The following is a 21,679-nucleotide window of genomic DNA, read 5'->3' on the forward strand; positions in this document are numbered from 1 at the left end:
AACTTCAAATTATTGGGTTTTTGACATTTCAGAGTTCCTTACTTTCATATCCTGCTGAAGCTAATTTGGGAGTATGACGAGAATTGTGGGGTGTCAAATTTGAGTCTTTAATCTCTTCATTTTCTTTAATTTGCAGGTGGTGATAGGCGTGGAGTAATGTAAATAATGTGGACTAATCCCGATAAAATTATCAATGAGATACAATATATGGGAATTAACAACTTGTAGGAACTAAACAACATAGATTCTTATGGAGGGTGAAAATATAAAAGGTATTGTCATTTTTTTTCTCTTTTGTTCTCTGAGTCTATTTTCTTACTATTTTAAAATGATGATGATTCGATTTTCTGCAATTATAATTAAATAAATATTAATTTATTTTATGTTGTTGAAATTGATAGGTTTTTGAACCTTACTTGAAGAGAGGCTAGTATTACAAAAATAAGAGAAAATTTGACGTATATATACTCTTCAACATTATCTTTTCGTCTAGAAAAAAGTTTAATGGAGCATTGCTTAGAAAAATCAAGGGGAATGCATATTTTGTTGAAAATTTGGTTATTTTAAAAATTATTGAATAAAGCAATTGCAAGATAAGAGGATATTGACGTTTGAGTGGTGTATAAACATAAAGATATTATTGGACTATTTCTTAGTTATCGACTCATGAAATTCCTAAGCTCTAATTGTGATAACTTTTTTGGTGATTTATAGAATTATATTTTGCCTGCATAACATGACAAAAATGATCTCTTCTATTTCAATTAAATATTCTTTTTATAAATTGCATGATGCCTCTTAAGACAGCGCGGAGCGCAGATAAATTTACTAGTTCTACAATAAATTGACAACACCGAGCAAGAATTCTAGAATTCCATTCATCCCAAATGGGACTATCAAGTCATTACTCATCAGCTAACTAGTTAAGGATTGATCTTAAATGACACGAAGTTAATTTGGAATATTGTTTGAAATCTTGTAAAACAATATTCCATCCTTGAGCATATAGATCTACTGAAAGTCTTGAGATTTTTTTTTTTTTTTAACTGAATGGGGATTCGTATCTAGAACTTCAGGGTCTTTTCGGCCACTTTTTTTAAGCGAAGGGCAAAAATTAAAGACCAGCGCTTGCAAAAAAATGATTACTCGTTCTGTGTTTACCCTAAAATTAATAGACTATCATTTAAAGGAAATATTATTGGAAATTTAAGCATTTGCTTATTCAATTTGCTTTTGTAGTCTGAAATTTGACTAATTCTGACCGATAACTAGCGCTTGAACATGTCTATGTCAAACGACATAGACATAATCTCCCTTCATGGATGAGTTCAAGACCAGGCTAAATAGTCCTGTCCCGTCATTATTTAATTCCTGTATTATAAACTCACACCGTTCACTATGAATTTTCTTTTATCACGGTGACATTTTTGTGTCAACTTACATACACCTCAATTAACAGATAAAAAGAAATCATCTAACATCTTAATTTTTGCTGAGATTTCAATCTTAATCTCCCATAATATTCATCTATTCCATTGATCGCTAAGCTACAACCTTGAGTACATGGCTCACTATTTTACAAGAAAAGAATGTTATTGGACAATTTTCAACTTGTTAATTTCATAGATTATATATGATACAGCTGTACAGACAAATATTAAAATAAACAGAAAAAGCAAAAGGCCTTCTATTTTGGATACATTATTTCCTACTTCACATTTGGGGATCCTCCATTCTTCATTTTCTTCCACAAATCCACCTGCTTGTAGCTCTTTACCTATCATTAGAGTTGCTTCATTTTCTTTCAACTTATTTACTCATCATCACTAAACTCCTTTACTATTAAGTCAACTGGTAATAATCCTTTAGGAACTGTTGACTCTAATGCTTCAAACGAGTTGTTCATGTAATATTTATCTTCATGATCATCATCACTGATCTCATCGTCGCTGTCATTGTCATCATCGGAACTGCCTTTCCATATCAGTTTTGACTGTTCAGCAACAGGTTCACTGGACAAAACCAGAGCAGGATATGTGTGCTCTATGGCCTGGGAAATGCTTTCGAATTCCTCCACCTTGTTCAAGAGATCATCGGGTTTTAAATCAACGTTGTCTAGCAATAGTGCCTTGCCTGAATCAATTGCATTCTTCCATAGGGACATCATTCTAGGGCTCGAGCTCCCTGTTTTAGTGCCCGCTTTGGAAGAATCTTTGGCAGTGCCTGCATTTCGGACTAAAACAAACATATAATCGCTTGCCAAATAGGTTTAGACTGCAAGAAAGAGGACGGTCTAAAGTTCGAAGAAATTGAAGGTAATAAGCGAGTATAGTATACCTATTGAAACATAGACATGTACTAGTTGTTTGACCAAGCTTCTGGGAAGCTAGAAGTGCCCTTTTTTTTCTTTTTTTTTTAAAGTGCTTAGTTTTTGTTTTTAAAAAAAAAGCTTATTTTAGAAAGTTGAGGTGTTTGGCCAAGCTTATAGGAAAAAAAAGAGAATGTTTTTAAGTAGTAGAAGAAGTTGTTTTTCATATTTTTTTTTTGCGAAGCACTTTTGTAACCTTGGCCAAACACAATTTTCTGCTCTAATATTAGTCAAAACACACTGCTACTCTCTAAAAGTACTTTTTTCGAAAAGCACTTCTGACAAAAAAAAAAAAAAAAAAAAAACTTTTCAAAATAAACAGATTTTGAAAGCTTTGGCCAAACAGGCCATAGTTGCACAATAGGCAACTTAACTATTAGGTGACTTTAGGAAATATAGACAGAGACGAACGTTAGATCCCCTGGCCAGAATCTGATGTCTTTTTGCAACTCTTGATGAGACAACAAAAATAGGAAAAAGAAAAAGAATCAGAGTCTGCTTTTGAGATGTATGGCATGTACAATGTCTGTTGTCCTAAATCTGATTAAACAACTACCAGAACACACATGCTAAAGCTGGGATCGGACGAGTTGTTCAAACAACCAGCTACATATATATATGTTACTCCCTCCGGATCAAAAAGAGCGTCCACTTAGCCTTTTTTCTTGGGTCAAAAAGAGTGTCCACTTATCAAATCAAGAGAGAATTAACCTTATTTTTCCAGATTTGCCCCTATTAAGTGTAACGTGATCAAATCCCAACACCTATTTAGTTAGGGGCAATTTAGTCAAATTAGCTATTTTTGTCTAGGAGTTAGTATTTTCTTAAGGGGTGTGCAAATAGCTAAGTGGACACTCTTTTTGATCCGGAGGGAGTAATTCAAAGTAAGCACACATGTATTGCACAAGCAAAAAAATGCTCTTTGCCCAAACAAACCCCATCCTTGTCTACTTTCCTCCCTTATACAGAGCTAGAAAGGAAAATTCCTATTTGTTCCCACTAAGAGAACAAGAAGTAGCAGAAAACCAAGGAACAAATCAATAAAAGTTCATGCAAGATAAATCTGAAGTGGCCTAGTAGACCTCCTGGATGTGTCAGTATTTATGCGTACCTGAACGTTCTGAAGTATACAATTCATCTGTGGCACCTCCAATTCTGGAAGACACAACCGGAGGGGCATTTCCGTACATAGGTTTCCAGTCTCTTCCTCTCCACATTAATATCTGTTCGTCATCAAATGATAATAGCACACAAGGGACCAGTTCCTGTCATTGAAAGAGGAAATTAAGAATGACAGCACGTAACTTAAGGACGTGTTGTGGAATTCTTTTTAAAAGCACAGAAGTATACATAAAGAGCTAAGCTGTTCAAGTATGCCAAAGATTAATGTAGCTCTTTTCTCTCTACAAGAATGTGGATATCAAATATTAAATTCCTCTAGTCATATTTGCCACAGGAACAAACCTTTTAGATGCTTTGCAAACAAACAAGTCCCTAATCTCTAATTCACAAGAAAATTCTCATCTTAATCAGAGTCTACCAGAGGCTACAAGGTGTTGTTTGATTGGCTACATGTTTCATGAATTGAAAACCAGGAAACTATACTGCTGCATTGCTCAAGATGCATGTGTTTAGACCTAATTCTACAAAAGCCAAAGTCATGCAGGGATCTAGACTGCAATATAAGAATCAAACAATTGTATAAATAAAGAATAAGAAGAGCAATAAATAAAACCTTCAACTTAGCTCCTAGCCTCTTATAATCACTTGCATGCATCCCCCGGCAATCAATCTTCACCAGTGGACAAGCTTCAAATGCACTTCTTACGTCTCTCACTAGCGTAAGGTAGACTCCGTTTTTTGCTGCAGACGCAGATACCGAAGTTCATTAAAATGAATGCAAACATAGGAAAGAGCACATGGAACATTCCAACTAAACAGACCGGTCATAGATGAAATTGGAGGACCTTTTTTTTTTTTTGAGAAACTGGTACTGTTGTATTCCTCAGCATTAAGGGGTCATTTGGTAGATGGTATAAGTCGGGATATCCCAGCACTAATTTTTATACCATGTTTGGTAGAAGGTATAAATTTATACCTTGTATCAAACATGGTACAAAAATTAGTGTTGGGATATGACCTTCTTATCCCACTTATGTTATTTTATACCATCTTTTAGATGGTATAAAATAATCCCAATTGATGGGATAAATTAGTCCCGGGATTATAATCCCGGGATAATTTCGACTATCTACCAAACGACCCCTAAGGGTATGCTGGCGACCTCCAAAAACGGACAGTAAAGAAAAAGATTTTAAAGATAAAGATAAACTTACAGTGCTCCTAGTAAATCTACAAGGTCATCTACATTCTCTATACATTGTTCTTTACACCAAAAATAGAAAGATACAATACAATTCTCCTCACTTTCTAAATAGAATTTGATGTATCTTCAAAACATCTCCCATTTCTTTCTTTCCATACTGTCCACCAAATGCATGCGGGGATTACCCTCCACCATTTTTTCTGGCTCTTGCTAATGAAATTGGAGGACCTTGTTTTTACTTTGTTTACAACAACTACTCCTCAGTCCCAAACAAGTTGGGGTCGGCTATATGAATCCTTATTTCTTCATCTAAGCTCATATTATATTAGCATCATAATTTTTTTTTTTTTTTTTTAAAAAGTGAAAAATATGTGTAGATTTATTAGTGACATGTTCAAAATGTTCCACCAACAATATTAAATGTTTGGTGTTGCCTATAACCTCATCTACATGTCATACCTATATGAAATCCAGAGCTCGAATGTCAATTAGCTACAAGCATATATAGGAGTTTTAGGTAGATTTAGTACCCAATTTACAGATAGGTGGTAACTTCTTTCCCTTGATTCGCAATTCATCAGCCTCTTCTTTGGTCAATCCTTCTGGAGCTTCCTGTATAAGCTTCGGGTAAACTGGTGTAGCTGGTTTCCATAACATCAGTGGGTACTTTGGACGTGTACGATTGTCATAGTTCCTTCCCCGAAAAAGATAAACTACACCACCCACTCTATGTATGATCTTTCCACCAGTCTTCTCCTAATAATGTTGAAAATACAAATCAGTAAATGGCAAACCGCAAACCTTTTTAGAATATATTACAAATTTAACCAACAGAAAATACTCCCTCTGTCCCAATTTATGTGAAGTTGTGTGACTGGGCATGGAGTTTAAGAAATAAAGGACATTTTTGAACCTTGTGGTATAAAATAAGCTATAGATATTTATGTGGCAAGAAATCATATCATTAAGGGTAAAATGGGTTTAAAGTTAAATTATTACTAACTATAGAAAGAAGTCATTCTTTCTGGGACTGACTAAAAAGGAAAGAGTGTCACATAAATTGGGACATAGAGAGTACCAAACAATTCAACAATAGTTCAATTGATGGATAACCTCGAGACATTGGCAAAGGTTGTTCATATCAACAGTGGGAACACCTAAGCATCGAACTTTACAAACAGGATTCCTTCTCCAGTGGGTATGAATTAACTCTAACATGTTATGTACCAATCCATCCCGACCTATAAAATTCAAAGCTTCAATTAAAAATTCCAAAGCACGACTTGTTGTCAAGCTCAAAAGTTTGAGAAAGAAACAAAGTACAAAATCCTTGGGAAATGAAGAAAAATTGTTCTGAACTAATCAGCAGAGCATGCACAAAATCAAGCAATGGATTCAGAAGAAATCAACTTAAATAAAATCAATCGTTCACAAGTCCTCCGCTAAAACAAGATGCCACCAACAACAAATAATCAACTCCACCAGAAGCCCCTTCCTCTCCTCTCCCACCACCCCCAGAAAGAGAAGAAAAAAAACACTTTGTCTATTTCTTTCTTTTTTCTTTTTTTCTTTCAAAAATTACAGAGTATACATGAGCAAGAATGAAGCTCTGAACGCAAGATACAACATCATTGCAGCATTCAACAACAACAGTCAATCTACTACCTATGACACCACAATCCCAAATCAGTTTTCAGTCGGTTTACAAATAAACCACTAATTTTCCTTAGGTACTCTATCAAGTCCTTGTAAGGCAGAGAGAACAGACGGACATGCAAGCGGCTATAAGCTATAATGAGCTTGCACTCACAAGCTAGCAGAATAACTTATGCGTCGTTTGGTTGACAACATAAACAAAAACAATTCTAGCATAAAATTCCGCATTAATAAGCTCTCACAAATTATACGGAATCCATGTATATGAGGGATACCCCTTGTATACGGCCAACTTTTTGGCCATGTTTATGACGGAAATACATTTACCTCATCAAAAAAAAATGTATATGAGGGGTGGAATATGGAATAAATACACGTGTATTAGCAATAAATGGATGAGAGTTTCTAAAAATAGAAGTGCCCGTAAAATAGACAATCTTCGCATAACAATTCATGTCCTATTACTCGCCGCATAATAAATCCTACATTAGTATTGACGCATAACAACTATTAAGTCTCGTGAACTAAACAATTCATTACTAGTCTGTGAACTAAACAATTCATTAGTCTTTTTTTTTTCCCCTTTATTCAAGTACATTCAACAACAAATTCAAAAGCAAATTCATTACCTAAAACTCCGAACAAACTTACCTATGATAACCTGTCGATTACTAGCTATACAATGTTTCAAAAGCTCGCGAATTTCCATCTTAGTCAATGGGGCCCCCAACACCCTCTTCCTTGGCTTTTCCTCAAACATCCCAAGCTCATATGCTTTCAACATTTCATAACACTTAACCCCATCATCATTATTCTCCATTTGAGGATTACGCGACGGGCATTGTAAGTGGCAAAGTGGCCTCAAAAAGCATAATATCATTATTCTCCATTTGAGGATTCAACTAACAAGCACCCTAACACACCCCTTCGCACTATTCTTATATGCCCTACCAAATGACACCTTAGTCTTGTGAATTAAACAATTCATTACTAGTCTGTGAACTAAACAATTAGTCACAAGACTAAAGGTGGTAGGCTATATAAGAAGCTTTATATTTCTCATCAAGACTAAGGGTGGTAGGCTATATAAGAAGCTTTATATTTCTCATCATTACTAATACACCCTATTCAGTACTATTCTTAATTCATTGCTTGTCAATTTAACAACAAATACAGGAGCAAGTTCATTACCTCAAACTCCAAAAAGACTTACCAATATTAACCTGTCGATTACTAGCTATACAATGTTTCAATAGCTCACGAATTTCCATTTTAGTGAATGGGGCCCCCAACACCTCCTTTTTTTTTGATGAAGTAAGATGTTTCATTAGAAAAGCATCAAGTAGATGCATAATTACAGGGGTGTCATTACAGATAGGCAAAGAAACAAAAGAATTGCAGGCCCCTATACATTGGTCCCTTCTAAAAGTTAGAGTACTAATAAAATCTAAGAAATGTTCAGTATTAGATACTGGGGACAACATTGTCAAGCAAAAAAGATTAACTAAGCATTTGGCTTTAAGAGCTTGAATAGGAATTGAGGTATCATGAAAACATCTCTTGTTCCTCTCAGTCCAAATACACCAAAAAATTGCTACAGGAATCATATTCCAAACCTTCCTGATGGTCTTATCAACTATATATAAACTCCAAGACATGTGGCCTTCTCTCAAACTTTGTGGCATCACCCAGCTTAACTGAAAAATACATAGGAACATGTTCCAAAGGCCATAAGCTAGTGGGCAATGCAGAAAGAGGTGGTTAACTGTCTCCTGAGTGCTCTTGCAAAAATAACATATGTTGTCCAACTGGAAGCATTTTCTATTCAGATTGTCCAGAGTAAGCCTCCTTTGGCTTTACCTCAAACATTCCAAGCTCATACGCCTTCTAACATTTCATAACGCTTATCCCCATTATTATCATAACTCTCCATTAGAGGATTCAACGGCTCAAAAAGCGTAATATTTCTCGGCATTACTAATACACCCTATTCAGTACTATTCTTATAAACCCTACCAAACGACCCCTTAGTCTTGTGAACTAAACAATTCATTAGTCTTTTCTCCTTTATTCAAGTACATTCTCCAGCAAATATAGAAGCAAATTCATTACCTAGAACTCCAAACAAACTTACCAATATTAACCTATCGATTACTAGCTATACAATGTTTCGAAAGCTCGCGAATTTTCGTCTTAGTCAATGGGCCCCCAACACCTTCTCCTTTGGTTTTACCTCAAACATCCCCATCTCATACGCCCTCAACATTTCATAATGCTTAACCCCATCATCATTACTATCTATTTGAGGATTCAATAGTTCAAAAGCCTTAATATTTCACAAAGATTACCAATACACCCTATTGAGTACTATTCTTATATACCCTACCAATCAACTAAACAATTCATTATTCTTTTTTCCTTTATTCAAGTCCATTCAACAACAAATACATAAGCAATTTCAACAACAACAACAACAACATACCCATTGTAATCAATAAACTTACCAATATTAACATGTCGATTACTAGCTATACAATGTTTCAAAAGCTCGCGAATTTCCGTCTTCGTCAATGGGGCCCCCAACAATTTCTCCTTTGGCTTTTCCTCAAACATACCAAGCTCATAAGCTTTCAACATTCCATAACGCTTAACCCCATAATCGTCATAACTCTCCGTTTTCGGATTCAACGGTTCGAAAAGCTTAATATTTCACATCATTACTAATACACCATATTCAGTACTATTCTTATTCACCCTAACAACGGAAAATGATACAATCCATCCAAACAGTATATTCATCAAAACAATACAATACAACACAACACAATCCAATATAATACGTACGATACATTATGAAATAATAGAGAATTCCAAATAAACTTACCAATATTAACCTGTCGATTACTAGCTATACAATGTTTCAAAAGCTCCCGGATTTCCGTTTTCGTCAATGGGGCTCCCAACACCTTCTCCTTTGGCTTTACCTCAAACATACCCAATTCATAAGCCTTCAACATTTCATAACGCTTATTAACCCCATCATCATCATCATAACTCTCCGTTTTCGGATTAAACGGCTCGAAAAGCTTAATATTTCTTTTATTTTTCTTCATTGGTGCTTTACCTGTCCATGGTCTAGGCATAGTAGGTGGTGCAAATGGTAAAAAACCCGGTTCACGAATAGCAACCGGTTTAGCTTTTGGAAGTTCTGAATAACTAAACTGGAAATCAAATGGGGCATTGGGTAAACGATATGAAACTCCGTTATCTTTAACTATAACAGAACGGTCACCGTTAGTTGTGATTACTTGACCCGGTTTAACCGGTTTGTGGTATTTGGAGTTGTTGTGGTGAATCTTGAAAGGTGGGTCGGGTTTTTTTTGGGTTTTTGAAGGGGGTGGGTATTTGGGTATGGGGATGGGTGGGTGGGGGGGGGGTAGAGGTGGGGTTGTGGGTAGGAGGTGGGGTGGTGGGGAGATTGGAGAAAAGGTTGGGTTTTGGAAGTGACATAGTAAGAATAGGCATTGTATGAGCAAGAAAAAAAGCTTTACTTTTCAGAGGAAGATAGGGTGGGGTAGGGTGGGTGGGTAGGTGGGTAGGTTGGGGGTGGGGGTGAAGAAGAAGAAGTAGCAAAGTGTGTCTGGTTTTTTTTTGTGTTGCAGATGAGAGGGAAGAAGTTGTTGATGAGATTTTTGAGAAAATGACAAAAATGGTCCATTATGTTTTAGAGTAGGTTCAAAATAGTCCTTCAAATTTGCCAAATAATTGGATCTGGTGTTATTTTTCAGTTTTGGTTTCTTATTTTCAGTTTTCAATTTTAGTTTTCAATTTTGATTTCTTATTTTCCAATTTTGTTATTTGATTGGTTTAAGTGGTGCTTCTTCACTTGTATAACACATCCGAAGATAGACACTTCCTCCAAACATGATTAATCCATGGTCATAATTTAAATAGATGCGTTTTAATTGATTGAATTTGTAACTCCCTCTCTTCGCTGCAAGATTGATGATCATGGGATTGTAAGAAAATAGCTTTTTAAAAGATATAACAAGCCTTTTAGATATCTACACGGAGCAAACAGTGGAAAATCCATCTTAAGAAAGCAACAACTTTTCTGATTTTCAAGAGCAAGATTTGTAGAAGAGAAAAGAGTTTTTTGGGGGAAGAAAGTTACTTTTCAGAAGGAAGATAAATTTCTTTTCAACGTAACGTTGAATTGGTTTTTATATGCAAAATATTTGATAACCAACGCACTCTTTTAATAAAAGACATATCCTTTCTCTAAAAGACACCTCTCTCTATAAAACTCTTTGTAAATAATTATTTATATTTAAATAAAATCTCAACAAGAAGTTTTGCGTAAAAAGAAGGTACTCCCTCCTGATAAAAAAGTCATTCAAAAACGATATTTCTTAGCTTTTTTTCTTAAGAAAGTCAAAAAAAGAGAAAAAGTTTTCACTCAAGGAAGATAAATTTCTTATCAAATTAAGAAAGAATTAACCTTGTTTTTCAGATTTACCCCTATTAAGTGTTATATGATCAAATCTCAATGCCTATTTAATTAGGAGTAGTTTAGTCAAATTACCTATTTTCATCTGTGAGTTAGTATTTTCTGATATTTTTTTAAACGAACACAAGGGCTTTAGAAAATATGTCGAAAAAAGATAGGCACTAAATGATTTAAAAAATGACTTTTTTTTTTTTTATCCGGAGGGAGTACTATACAAAAATAGTTTAACTAGCAAATTAGAAGCAAAACTATAAGGGACCAAATCAATCGAGAGAGCATACATTAGGGATTATTTTGATAATTGTCTCCAGTATTAATTAAGCCTAAAAGGGGACCATGCAAAGATATAGCTAATACGGAAAGTTTTATTACCACATGAAGTGACTTGTAAACGATTTATATGTTAGATTAGATAATAAGCAGTTATATTAACTGGAGTATACAATAAGAGCTGGTCAACGAAGGGTAAATCTGTAATTACAAGCTTCAAAGAGATACACCAGTCTGTCCATTTTCCTCTGTTGATTATTGTGTTTTTTGATGTTACTTGTTTGCATCAGGCAAGTGTTGCATGAGGTAATTTGAGATTTTAACATAAGGTTTGAGGTTTGTCTTGTAATAACTTAATTAAACTTTCATTTCAGAGCCAGACAATTGAAAGATTTGAAGCTCATTTACTGTCTAATTGTGTTTATATCATAGAAATTCTGAGATATGAAGCTCAGGAGGCAGATGGCTAGCCATAGTATTGGTTAACATGATAGACCAACAGTCTAAGTGTATTCATTAAATTCATAGCATCTAACGGATTTCGATCATATGTATTTAAATTGTTGTGTGATTATTTTAGCACCTCAGCCATTTATTTTTGAAGGGTAATGATCTTCTCTGCTTCTCGCTGGAGCAGAAAGAAGGTCAGATGGTATATTTATGCAATGAGAACTTCAGTTGCTCACTAATTGAAAAAAAAAAAGAAGATCTCAAATCGCTGATGGAGTCAGTTTGGCACCTCTTAAATCGGCGTCCAAATTGGACCTAACCCTTTGTCAGGCTATGGTCTAGCTAGAACCAATTGCCACTAAGTTGCTTTGTGATAGTTGAATCACAGGTCGTATAATTATTAAGGCAAACTGAAAAAGATTGTTTTGTTTTCGTTGTTTGATTTCTTTGCTTTAAACAATTTCTGTACATGACAAAGTACGAGTTGATTTTAACTCATACAACCTTTGTCTCGTAGGTATTTGGTTCCATTTTCCTTATTACTTGCCAGCAGATTGGTCTCTATCTTGTCAAAAAGGTATGATAATAGAAGGCGAAGACCTTTATTCATGCTATAGTTTTCATTATGCTTAAGAAACTTTGCACACTTCTCTTCGTAGAAACTCTCTGTTATTGGATTTTAAGTGTTAAGTATTTATCAAGGATGAAGTAGTAATAAAACAAATAAGGTGTAGTGTCAAGGCAGAGGATTTAAGATTCGGAAAAGGGCCAAATATACCCCTGTACTATCAGAAAAGGGTCATATATAACCTTTGTTATAGGCTTATACTTTGGGTCTAAATATACTCCTACCGTTGTACTATTGGTTCAAATATACCCCTCATCTGTTAAGTTTGTCCAAGATGGCCATCCAATCCTACGTGGCACTGACATTTGATGAGGTGGATGCCACCTCAGCTCCCCTAACCCATTTTACCCCTCCCATCTATTTGTTCTTCCACCACTAAATTTTTCTTCCCCTCCACCACCATTACCGCCACCATGACCACCCTAATTTATTTCATCTTTCAAGCAGACAAACTACTTCAGGCTAATATATATGATTCTATTTTCTGTATCTTTCTTTGTACTGTTTCCCACAGCAGCCATATCTGAAAACCCATCTCATAGAAATATCACAGCTATAAATAGAGGCAATTGAGTCCCAAGATTTCAGCCTGTGTTATAACATGTAAATATTTCATACATAGCAAAGATACTTTGAATTAGCTTCTGGGTTCTTTTTACAGTAAAGATCCCAACTTTCTTGCAAATTTCTCCATCACGAGATAAATTTGAAGTCTCTGTTAATAATTTGGTTTCTGTTGTTGTGAAAAAAAGAAAAGAAAATGGCCTGGAAGAAGATCAAAGAGTATGATTCGAAGAGATTGCTGAAAGAACACTTCAAGAGGTTTTCTGATAGTACAAGGGTATATTTGGCCCTTTTCCGTTTAAGATTTCCCGCCTTTCAGAAATTCGATTGGAAAGGCTTACACCTGGATAGTATTTCCGCATTATGCAAATTCTGTAAAATATGATGCTTTTGTAGATACTCCAGCAAGAGGAAAAAGAATATAGCAAAAGTTGTACCTTCCCGTGGTTGTTCCATTTGTTATGATCAAAGCCAAGAGATCCAGTCTTAATCAGTTAATTGATAAGTTTGTGTTTTAAGATAAATATGGGCACCTCATTTTAGCTATGTGCTTTCTATTTTACCAAACTTCATATATTTTGCAGCGTTTTCCTAATCATTCTTTGGAACTAATACAATTATTTAGTCAATTATTCTTTATACAATGTATATAATCAAATGTTTTCCGAGTGATCCACAAACCAAATATATTTTTAAGCTTTTATTCACTTTGGTCTTTTATGATGACAAAATAACAAGCACTTCCTTGTTTCCTTGTTTCATGTAAATATACTGCAGTTGCATGCACAAGATGAGCATCACTGACAGAAAATTAATTGACATGGACTGGTAACTTGGAAATTAAAGTTCACATAGAAGAGCTTAAATTAGTATAAGCAAGTATAAGATGTGCTTGAGAAAAGGACAGTATAAAATTTGGTATCATTTTTAAGACCAGCTTATAAATTTAGACGATTGGTATAGAAAACTTCCATGAGTTGTTGTTTGTTGTGGAAACTAAGAAGTATATAGATCATAGTAAATTCCGGTCAATGTTAGTTAGACTACTTGGGTTGATCATCTTCTCCGTGAGTCTCTTACTGCAACACTTTGAACAACTCCCATGCTTTCTTTGTGTTAGTTTGAATAATAGGAGATATAGGAAGGTATCATCTGTCTGTCTTGGTCTCCACTCCCCTTCCCAATTATGTATGGTGAATATTGACAAATTATATAAGGACTTCTTCTTAAGGCAGGACAAGGGAGGAAACATAGGCCAAAAGGGTGGTCATTGTACCTTTAGAATATAGAACCATCATCCAGCCATTCGGCTTTGTTATGATTCTTTTTGGGTTAAACAATCATGAAGCTCCTATACATTAGGTTGTCATACGAACATAGTAACTAACAGGTCTAATTGGATGTTATTACTAAACATTTATCTCTGCTTAGTCATTTAGATTTGGCAACAAAGTTCGCAGGGTAAAAGCAAGGAGAAGTTTGTCTAGAAAATAGATACTAAAGGTAAATCGATATTGTTGTTTCTTTTGTTTAGACTTTTTTTTTTTTTAAATTTCGATACAATTTTATGTCACGCGGTGTACTTTTGGGAACTATGAACACAATACATTTTTATGTATTTTGCTATAATCTCTTGTTTGTAACAACGTAGTCTTTATGCTAAAAATTGATGCTACCGTTCGTTTCCCCCCCAAATCTTTAGGAAAATAGGGATTTGGATGCTAAAACCAATAAGCTACATGTTTGTGCTTTCTGCGGTTCTAATATTTTGGGAGTTCTACATAGAATAGAGCGTTGAATTAGAACTCGATTAGTATTTGATGGTTTGTCCAATTATAACGTTTTGAATTTGCTTCTTTGATGTTTGCTTAGATTCTGTAACAGCATGTTCTGATATTTTGTCAAATACAATCGCAAAAGAAGATTTGTGACGCTAGAAGTTTACGGAATACTAGACTTTCAAAAGGGATGCATGAAGCAAGTGAACTATGTGCAAATGCTCGAACTCCACATGGTGGATATTTCATAACCTTTTGGATATCTTGTACAACTTTATTCCTCAAGGCCTGTATATAAATGAAGGTTCAAAACATCTTCTTGGTGTCGAACATCTTTTATAATCTTATAGCTGTATAAATAACAGAAACAATTATTGTCGGGCATAGGCCCCTGCCTTGCACGGGCACCAACCATCTAGTTTTCTAATAGACATCAATCCACCAAGGACGGAAATAAGTCCCACTTGGTTTAACTTAATAGTAGTTATTACCAAAATGGACTAGTTAAAGAAAAAGGACAGACTGGAACTTCAAGACAGAATATTTAACTTGATTAATTTTGACTGTTAAGTAGCTCATGTACTCCATTGCTTTTCTTCACTTCAAGGACATAGTTCAATCAGACTTGATCAAAGAAGAAGATGTCTCAGTTTGTTCATCAAGCATATTTAAGTTTCAGAAGCAAGGAAATAAGCAAGACCTTTGGAGATCATCTTCATACAGCCTTGTTAAATGCTGGTATCCCCTCATTCAGGCCTGATGAAGAGCTTAAGGAAGAAGAGAAAAAGCTGCAGAAAGCAATTCAAGAATCCAGAGTTCTTATAGTTGTCATTTCAAAAGACTATGCTTCTTCTCAGAGATGTCTTGATGATCTCATCCATATGCTTGAAAGCAAGAGAGCTTTTGGGCATTTTCTTCTGCCTGTGTTTTATGTTGTGGATCCATCAGATGTGAGGAAGCAGAAAGGGAGCTTTGAAGAAGCTTTCTTTAGGTATGAAGAGAGATATAAAACAGAGAATGATGAAAGGAGAAAGAAATGGATGGAGAAGGTGGAACAATGGAGGGCTGCTTTAAGAGAAGTTGCTGATTTGGGAGGAATGGTCTTACAGAATCAAGCTGATGGGTAATCTTTTTCACAACTTTTCTGTTTACGCCATTCAATTCTTGTCACTAAATTGTAAGCAGCAACATGTCATCGAATAATTTTCAGGTATGAGTCGAGGTTTATACAAGAAATTGTCAAGGTGGTTGCAGGAAAATTGAGGCGCACTATGTTAAGTGTTGCTCCCCACCCAATTGGAATAGATACTCGAGTCAAGGACATTGATTTGTGGTTACAAGAGGGATCAACTAGTGTAGATATTCTGGCAATACATGGTATGGGAGGAATTGGCAAAACCACAATAGCCAAAACAGCTTATAACCTGAATTTTGATAGATTTGAAGGCAGCGGCTTCCTTGCAGACGTGAGAAAAGTTTTAGAAAAGTACGATGGTTTAGCTCGTCTGCAAAGACAACTTCTTTCAAATATTCTTGGGAAAAATGTTGAAAAGATATACAATGTCAGTGAAGGGGCCATCAAGATTCAAGAAGTCATCAGCTGCAAAAGAGTCCTCCTTGTTCTTGATGACATAGACAACATAGATCAACTAAATGCTGTACTTGGTATGAGGCAATGGTTTTATCCAGGTAGCAAAATTATCATAACAACAAGAAATGGCCATTTATTAACTTCTACTGAAGCATGTAGATGTAGGATGTATAAGCTAAAGGCTTTGGATGCCAAAGAATCATTTCAATTGTTCTGTTGGCATGCATTTGGTGAAGAAAGCCCCCCTTTAGAGTATATGGATCTTACAATAGATGTTGTACATCATTGTAAAGGAATTCCGTTAGCTCTTAAAGTTTTGGGTTCCTCTCTTGGTGATACAAGTATAGAGGTTTGGGAAAGTGCATTAAGGAAATTGAAAGCTATTCCAGACAGTAAAATCCTTGAAAAACTAAGGATAAGTTATGAATGTCTACCAGATGATAATGTTCAGAACCTATTCCTTGATATTGTCTGTTTCTTTGCTGGTAAGGACAAAGATTATGCAGTAACCATACTTGATGGGTGTGGGTTCTTTTCAGTAGTTGGAATTCAGATTCTTGTTGACAGATGCCTATTAGCGATTGACCATAACAAACTGATGGTGCATCAATTACTTCAAGACATGGGAAGAGGAATTATTCGGGAAGAATCCCCTTGGGAGCCTAGGAAACGAAGCAGAATTTGGAAACACAAAGATGCCTTTGACATATTGCTGGGGAAAACGGTAAGAAATCTGACTCTTTGATTTTGAAACCACAATCATCCATATCTATAATCTATGTGCCTCAATGTATGATTTGTCATTTTTCTTCAGGGTACTGAAAGAATCCAAGGTCTAGTTCTTGACATCCGGATGCTGAAGGAAGTGAAATACATCAGACAAAATTTCAATGGAAATAATATTAACTCACAAAGGCAACAGAGTTTAGCTGCTGTCGAGCTGTTCAGAAATGTTTTTTCAGGAACTTCAAATGGTGTACAGTTTGAAATTGATTCATTTTCAAGAATGCAGAAACTGAGAATTCTACAGCTTACAGAAACAACATTCACTGGTAGCTACAGATGGTTTCCTAAGAGTTTAAAATTCCTCCATTGGCGTGGATTTTTTTTGAAGTCCATTCCAAAGGATTTTCCTTTGGAAAACCTGGTTGCTCTTGATATGAGGAGGAGCAGATTGCAACAAGCCTGGGAGGGAACTAGGGTAAATATGTTATTTTCAGTTTTAGCATTAACAGTACGAAAGTTCACTAATATGTTTAATAGACCTGATGTACTTGTTATTTATTGGCTATTGCAGATGCTTAAGTCATTAAAAATTTTCAATCTCAGTCATTCCCATTTCCTAAGAAGAACTCCTGATTTTTCTGGGCTTCCTAATCTGGAAAAACTCATGTTGAAGGATTGCATAAGATTGTTCCATATTGATGAATCGATTGGAGAACTCGAGGCACTTGTTCTCTTGAACCTAAGAGACTGCAAGAATCTGACGAATCTTCCAAGAAGCTTTTGTAAGCTCAAGTCCTTGGAAACACTCATCATTTCTGGCTGTTCTGGACTTGCTCTATCAACAATTGATCTAGGAAAGCTGGAATCATTGAAAACCCTCCATGCAGATGAAATTAACTACGATCACAAGAAATCATGGGTTGCACTCTGGCAATCTTGGTCATCAAAATTAAGAAAATCCCCAGATTGTGGCAACTTTTCATTATATTCTTTATCAAGTTCCCTGGTTAGCTTAAGTCTGGCAAAATGCAAGCTAACAGATGATGCTTTGTCACTTGGTGTTAACAACCTTTTCTCATTACGACACCTGAATTTAAGTGGAAACCTGATTTCTAACCTTCCACAGAGTATCACAAATCTGAGTATGCTTCAGGACCTTTGGCTAGACGCATGCCCAAGCCTCCAATCGCTACCCAATCTTCCTTCAAGGCTCATCAAGCTGAAGGCTACAGAATGCACATCACTAGAAAGAGTTACAAATCTATTGGAGACTCATACACTATTCTTGGATGTTAGAGGCAGTGAGAAACTAACTGAGATTCCTGGACTGTTCAAGCTGGAGCCGATAAGTAATTTCAAAGAGGAAATGGTAAACACTTTGAACCATCTCAACCTGGATGATATACAAAATACAGATGTGGAACTATTTAACAGGCTTACCAACACAAAAAGGATATATTCAGTGCAGGTAAGCTTTGTCTGTCAAATGATTTTTGTCTGTCTTGTAAGCTTTCTTTTCTACTAATACCACCCCTACAATTAACAACAAATGTTAAAAAAAAAAAAAAAAGGGAAGGAGAATACTCCTATGGCTAATTTTTCATGCTAAATACTTCTTTTTCCCTTAGGGACTCTATGAGTTTGGCATCTTCAGCACTTATTTTCCTGGAAGTGAGATCCCAAGTTGGTACAGAAGGAAGGGTGAAGAAAGCTTATTGACTCTGAAAGTGGATTCTCATACTAATACAAAGATTATAGGACTTAATATATGCGTTGTATATTCACGTTCCAATCACCAGAAATCTCGATGCTGGGGTGAAAACCAACTCAGGAACTGGTATTCCTTCTTCATCAAACTGAATAATGTGTCCAAGGATGTCAAATGGATTTACGCCCCAACATTCATAGGCATTCCAGGACCTAATGAAAACTTGACATTTTTATGCCACTGGAAATTGGGGAAGTATCTAGAAGCTGGTGATGAGATTAATGTCTCAATAATAGGTTGGAGTTATACTTTTCAGATGAAAGATTTTGGAGTTAACCTTGAGTTTGACACACTAGAAACAGATCTATCCCGAGCATCAAGTGGTGATTCAAACGAGCTAGCAATTAACAGTAATGATCCTAGTGCTTATGTATCTGGAGACTGTGTCATGGAAAGTTATATGCCTCTGTATCAGCTAGCATGGAATCATTACTGCTTTTCTCACCCAGACTACTTTTTGTTTAATGGACACCAAAGGAAACAAGCAGCAATGAGGTTGATTTTGTACCAAAAATTATTCGAAGATTTTGTGCAGAGTAAGTAGTAAGGTGTAAGGTTTATAAGCTTTCTGTTACCCATAATCCTACTTATCTTTCTTGTTACTGATTACTACCTGATTTCATGAAGATGCAGGAAAAGAAGATGATAGTGATATTGATATCTACCATGAGAAATATGCTGAGGAGGCTGCCTTAGCGGAACTAGAAGATGACGTAGAATGGCCTTGGTAACTGGTAACCAGTGGAGGGTGAGGCAATCTTGAATATTGGTTCAGTTGGTTATTGCATGATTGATAAACTATTAGGTGATAGAGATTCTGATGCCTATCTTATTAGGTACACAACGTATATCTTCTGGCTAGAGGTTTAGACACCAATTATGTGTGAAAGAGACAATCCTAGCAACAAATTTTCTCAAATATTTGATCACGCAAGAGAAAGTTTCTAATTGTCTTGAAATATCTTTCTCGCAGTGTAATTATTTCTTCTACTTTATCTTTCGATTTTTTCTCTCCAGAAAGTTTATCTTTCATTTGTCGTTCTTTGAACACTCCATAGATTTTCAGATGATTTCCTGTGTATTTGGTTTTTGCTGTTAATCCAGAAAGGGAAAGGAATGTTCAAGCTTAGTTTCATTACTCCTCTCCGAAGAACAAGAAAAAGAAGGTAAAACATTAACTTCTCTAGTTCTTCTCTATTGTAACTAGAGAACATTGAAAGGAGGTTGCGTTAAAAAGTATTATAGGGGAGAGTGTGGACATCTAGTATCTGAGATTATAACGAGTTGAAACTAAGGTTTAGTCGTCATAGCACTTATATTATGGCCGAAATAGAGATTAGTGTGAGACTTGGAGAACTTCTATATATATTTTCGACTAATATTAAGTAGGCATTTGGCCATAGAAATCAAAAACTTTTTCACTTTTTTTGAAATTTTGGAGTTGAGTTGTGTTTGGCCATAATTTTTGAAATTGTATTTTGTTGTTGAAATGTAGTTGTTTTGGTTGTGAAAAACTTGAAAAACAAATTTTTTTTTCTTTTTCAAATTTCGGAATACAATTTCAAGTTGTATTTGAAATTTTCATGGCCAAATGATGATTCTGGAAAAAAATGAAAAAAAAATCCCAAAAAAAGGTGAATAATTCTTGTGGCCAAACGGGTCCAGTGTTCAATAGGATATACAGTACTTTTTATTGTAAGTGTTCAAATAAATCTTTTTGAAAACTTCAAATAATTATCTATGTGTTTAACCAATTCATTGTCACGCCACTCTAAAAGATTTTTAGATACTACTGCTGAAAAGAATAAAACTATATTCAAGGACTTGAATATAAAAATCAAATCATTTTCTAGTTCAGCACGAGCGTACTGACAAGACTGAGAATTTGAGAATGAGGATAAGATAATTCCAAGGAATCCCAAAGAAGCCGTGAGTATCTGGTCTTCTCGTGATCATTTATTTATTAACATGAGTAAAATAAGATGGGATATTCAGCACTAATTTTGAAATTAATTTTATATCATATTTGATTGAAGGTATAAAATTATTTCAGAATAAACTTATACTTTCTGCTAAATAAAGTATAAAATAAAGTACATAGTTAAAGATGAGATATCCTACCTTATTTCATTAATTTTGAAATTATTTTATCCTACTTTTCAAATGAGATAAATTAATCCCAAAATTATAATTTTAAAATTATAATATCGGAATGATTTTGTCGGCGTACCAAACGAACACTAAGCATTTAATTAGCGTCAGTCAGAACAACCACTTCGTTGTTATTATTGACAACTACTTCGTCATTATTATTGTACCCTCTCTGATTTTACATTTCATGTCATTTCTTGTTCTTCTTGTATTATCTTTTGAATATTTATGATGTTATTATAATCAAATTGAGACATTTTAAAAGCTGAAGTCATATTTTTCTAATATAAGAGTATATGTATATTTAAGTCGGATAAAGTTACCAATTTACTATACTGCAAAACACTAAAATCGAACTTAAAAATATTAAATCATACTGAATTAATTAGGTATAACAATGATATACTCCCTCCGGATAAAAAAAAAAAAAAAAAAAAAGAGTCTCCATTTGTCCTTTGCACACCCTTAAAAAAATACTAACTCCTAGAGAGAAAAAATAGATAATTTGACTAAATTACCCCTAATTAAATAGGTATTGAAATTTGATCATTTAACAAGGGCAATTTGAAAAAACAAGATTAATTGTTTTTTGATTTGATAAGTAAACACTCTTTTTGAACAAAAATAAGGATAAGTGGACATTTTTTTATCCGAAGAGAGTATTATTTTTAAACTAAAATCCAAAATTACCGAACCGAAATTTTTTACTCCATCTATCTCAATTTATCTGATACACCTTTTTTTATTTTGTCCCAAAAAAATAAAATATTTCTATATTTAAAAATAATTTAACCTAAAACTTTCCCTAATTTAAAGTCAGTCAACTATCTGTAAATTAGCCTAGTCAGTCACGCAGAATCCGACAAAAAAACATGTTGTGATCAAGTATTTAT

General features: G+C 34.8%; 2 protein-coding genes across 15 annotated transcripts; one reads left to right on the forward strand and one right to left on the reverse strand.

Annotated features, from left to right (window-relative positions):
* Positions 1–1,475: 1,475 nt before the first annotated feature.
* Positions 1,476–9,938, reverse strand: LOC132065363 (CRS2-associated factor 2, chloroplastic). Its single transcript, XM_059458718.1, is given in 7 exon segments — positions 1,476–2,223; positions 3,480–3,633; positions 4,104–4,231; positions 5,225–5,450; positions 5,808–5,935; positions 9,235–9,776; positions 9,778–9,938. Coding segments are annotated over 7 exon segments (1,686 nt in total). The 5' UTR covers positions 9,876–9,938; the 3' UTR covers positions 1,476–1,813.
* A 1,610-nt stretch (positions 9,939–11,548) lies between these two features.
* Positions 11,549–19,775, forward strand: LOC132065364 (disease resistance protein RPV1-like). Of its 14 annotated transcripts, none has more exons than XM_059458723.1 (9): positions 11,750–11,968; positions 12,098–12,157; positions 14,204–14,854; positions 15,158–15,673; positions 15,761–16,865; positions 16,956–17,342; positions 17,439–18,335; positions 18,496–19,171; positions 19,263–19,775. In XM_059458723.1, exons 4-9 carry the CDS (start codon positions 15,192–15,194, stop codon positions 19,364–19,366), a joined length of 3,651 nt encoding a protein of 1,216 aa, XP_059314706.1. In that variant the 5' UTR covers positions 11,750–11,968; positions 12,098–12,157; positions 14,204–14,854; positions 15,158–15,191; the 3' UTR covers positions 19,367–19,775. The 14 variants fall into 14 exon arrangements, with proteins under 14 accessions (XP_059314712.1, XP_059314706.1, XP_059314708.1 ...); XM_059458725.1 differs by having other exon boundaries at positions 14,645–14,854; XM_059458724.1 differs by lacking the exon at positions 11,750–11,968 and having other exon boundaries at positions 11,987–12,157; positions 14,204–14,275; positions 14,645–14,854.
* The last annotated feature ends 1,904 nt before the right edge of the window (positions 19,776–21,679 follow it).

This window comes from Lycium ferocissimum, chromosome 7 (genome assembly GCF_029784015.1).
Source record: "Lycium ferocissimum isolate CSIRO_LF1 chromosome 7, AGI_CSIRO_Lferr_CH_V1, whole genome shotgun sequence".
NCBI classification, from domain to species: Eukaryota; Viridiplantae; Streptophyta; class Magnoliopsida; order Solanales; family Solanaceae; genus Lycium; species Lycium ferocissimum.

Excerpts from the sequence above, each read along its gene's own strand:
- LOC132065364 (XM_059458729.1), top strand. The coding sequence starts at position 15,192 with ATGTCTCAGTTTGTTCATCAAGCATATTTAAGTTTCAGAAGCAAGGAA. Across the intron at positions 16,866-16,955 it reads ACATATTGCTGGGGAAAACG|GGTACTGAAAGAATCCAAGG; the intron begins GTAAGAAATCTG and ends ATTTTTCTTCAG. Across the intron at positions 18,336-18,495 it reads AAAGGATATATTCAGTGCAG|GGACTCTATGAGTTTGGCAT; the intron begins GTAAGCTTTGTC and ends TTTTTCCCTTAG.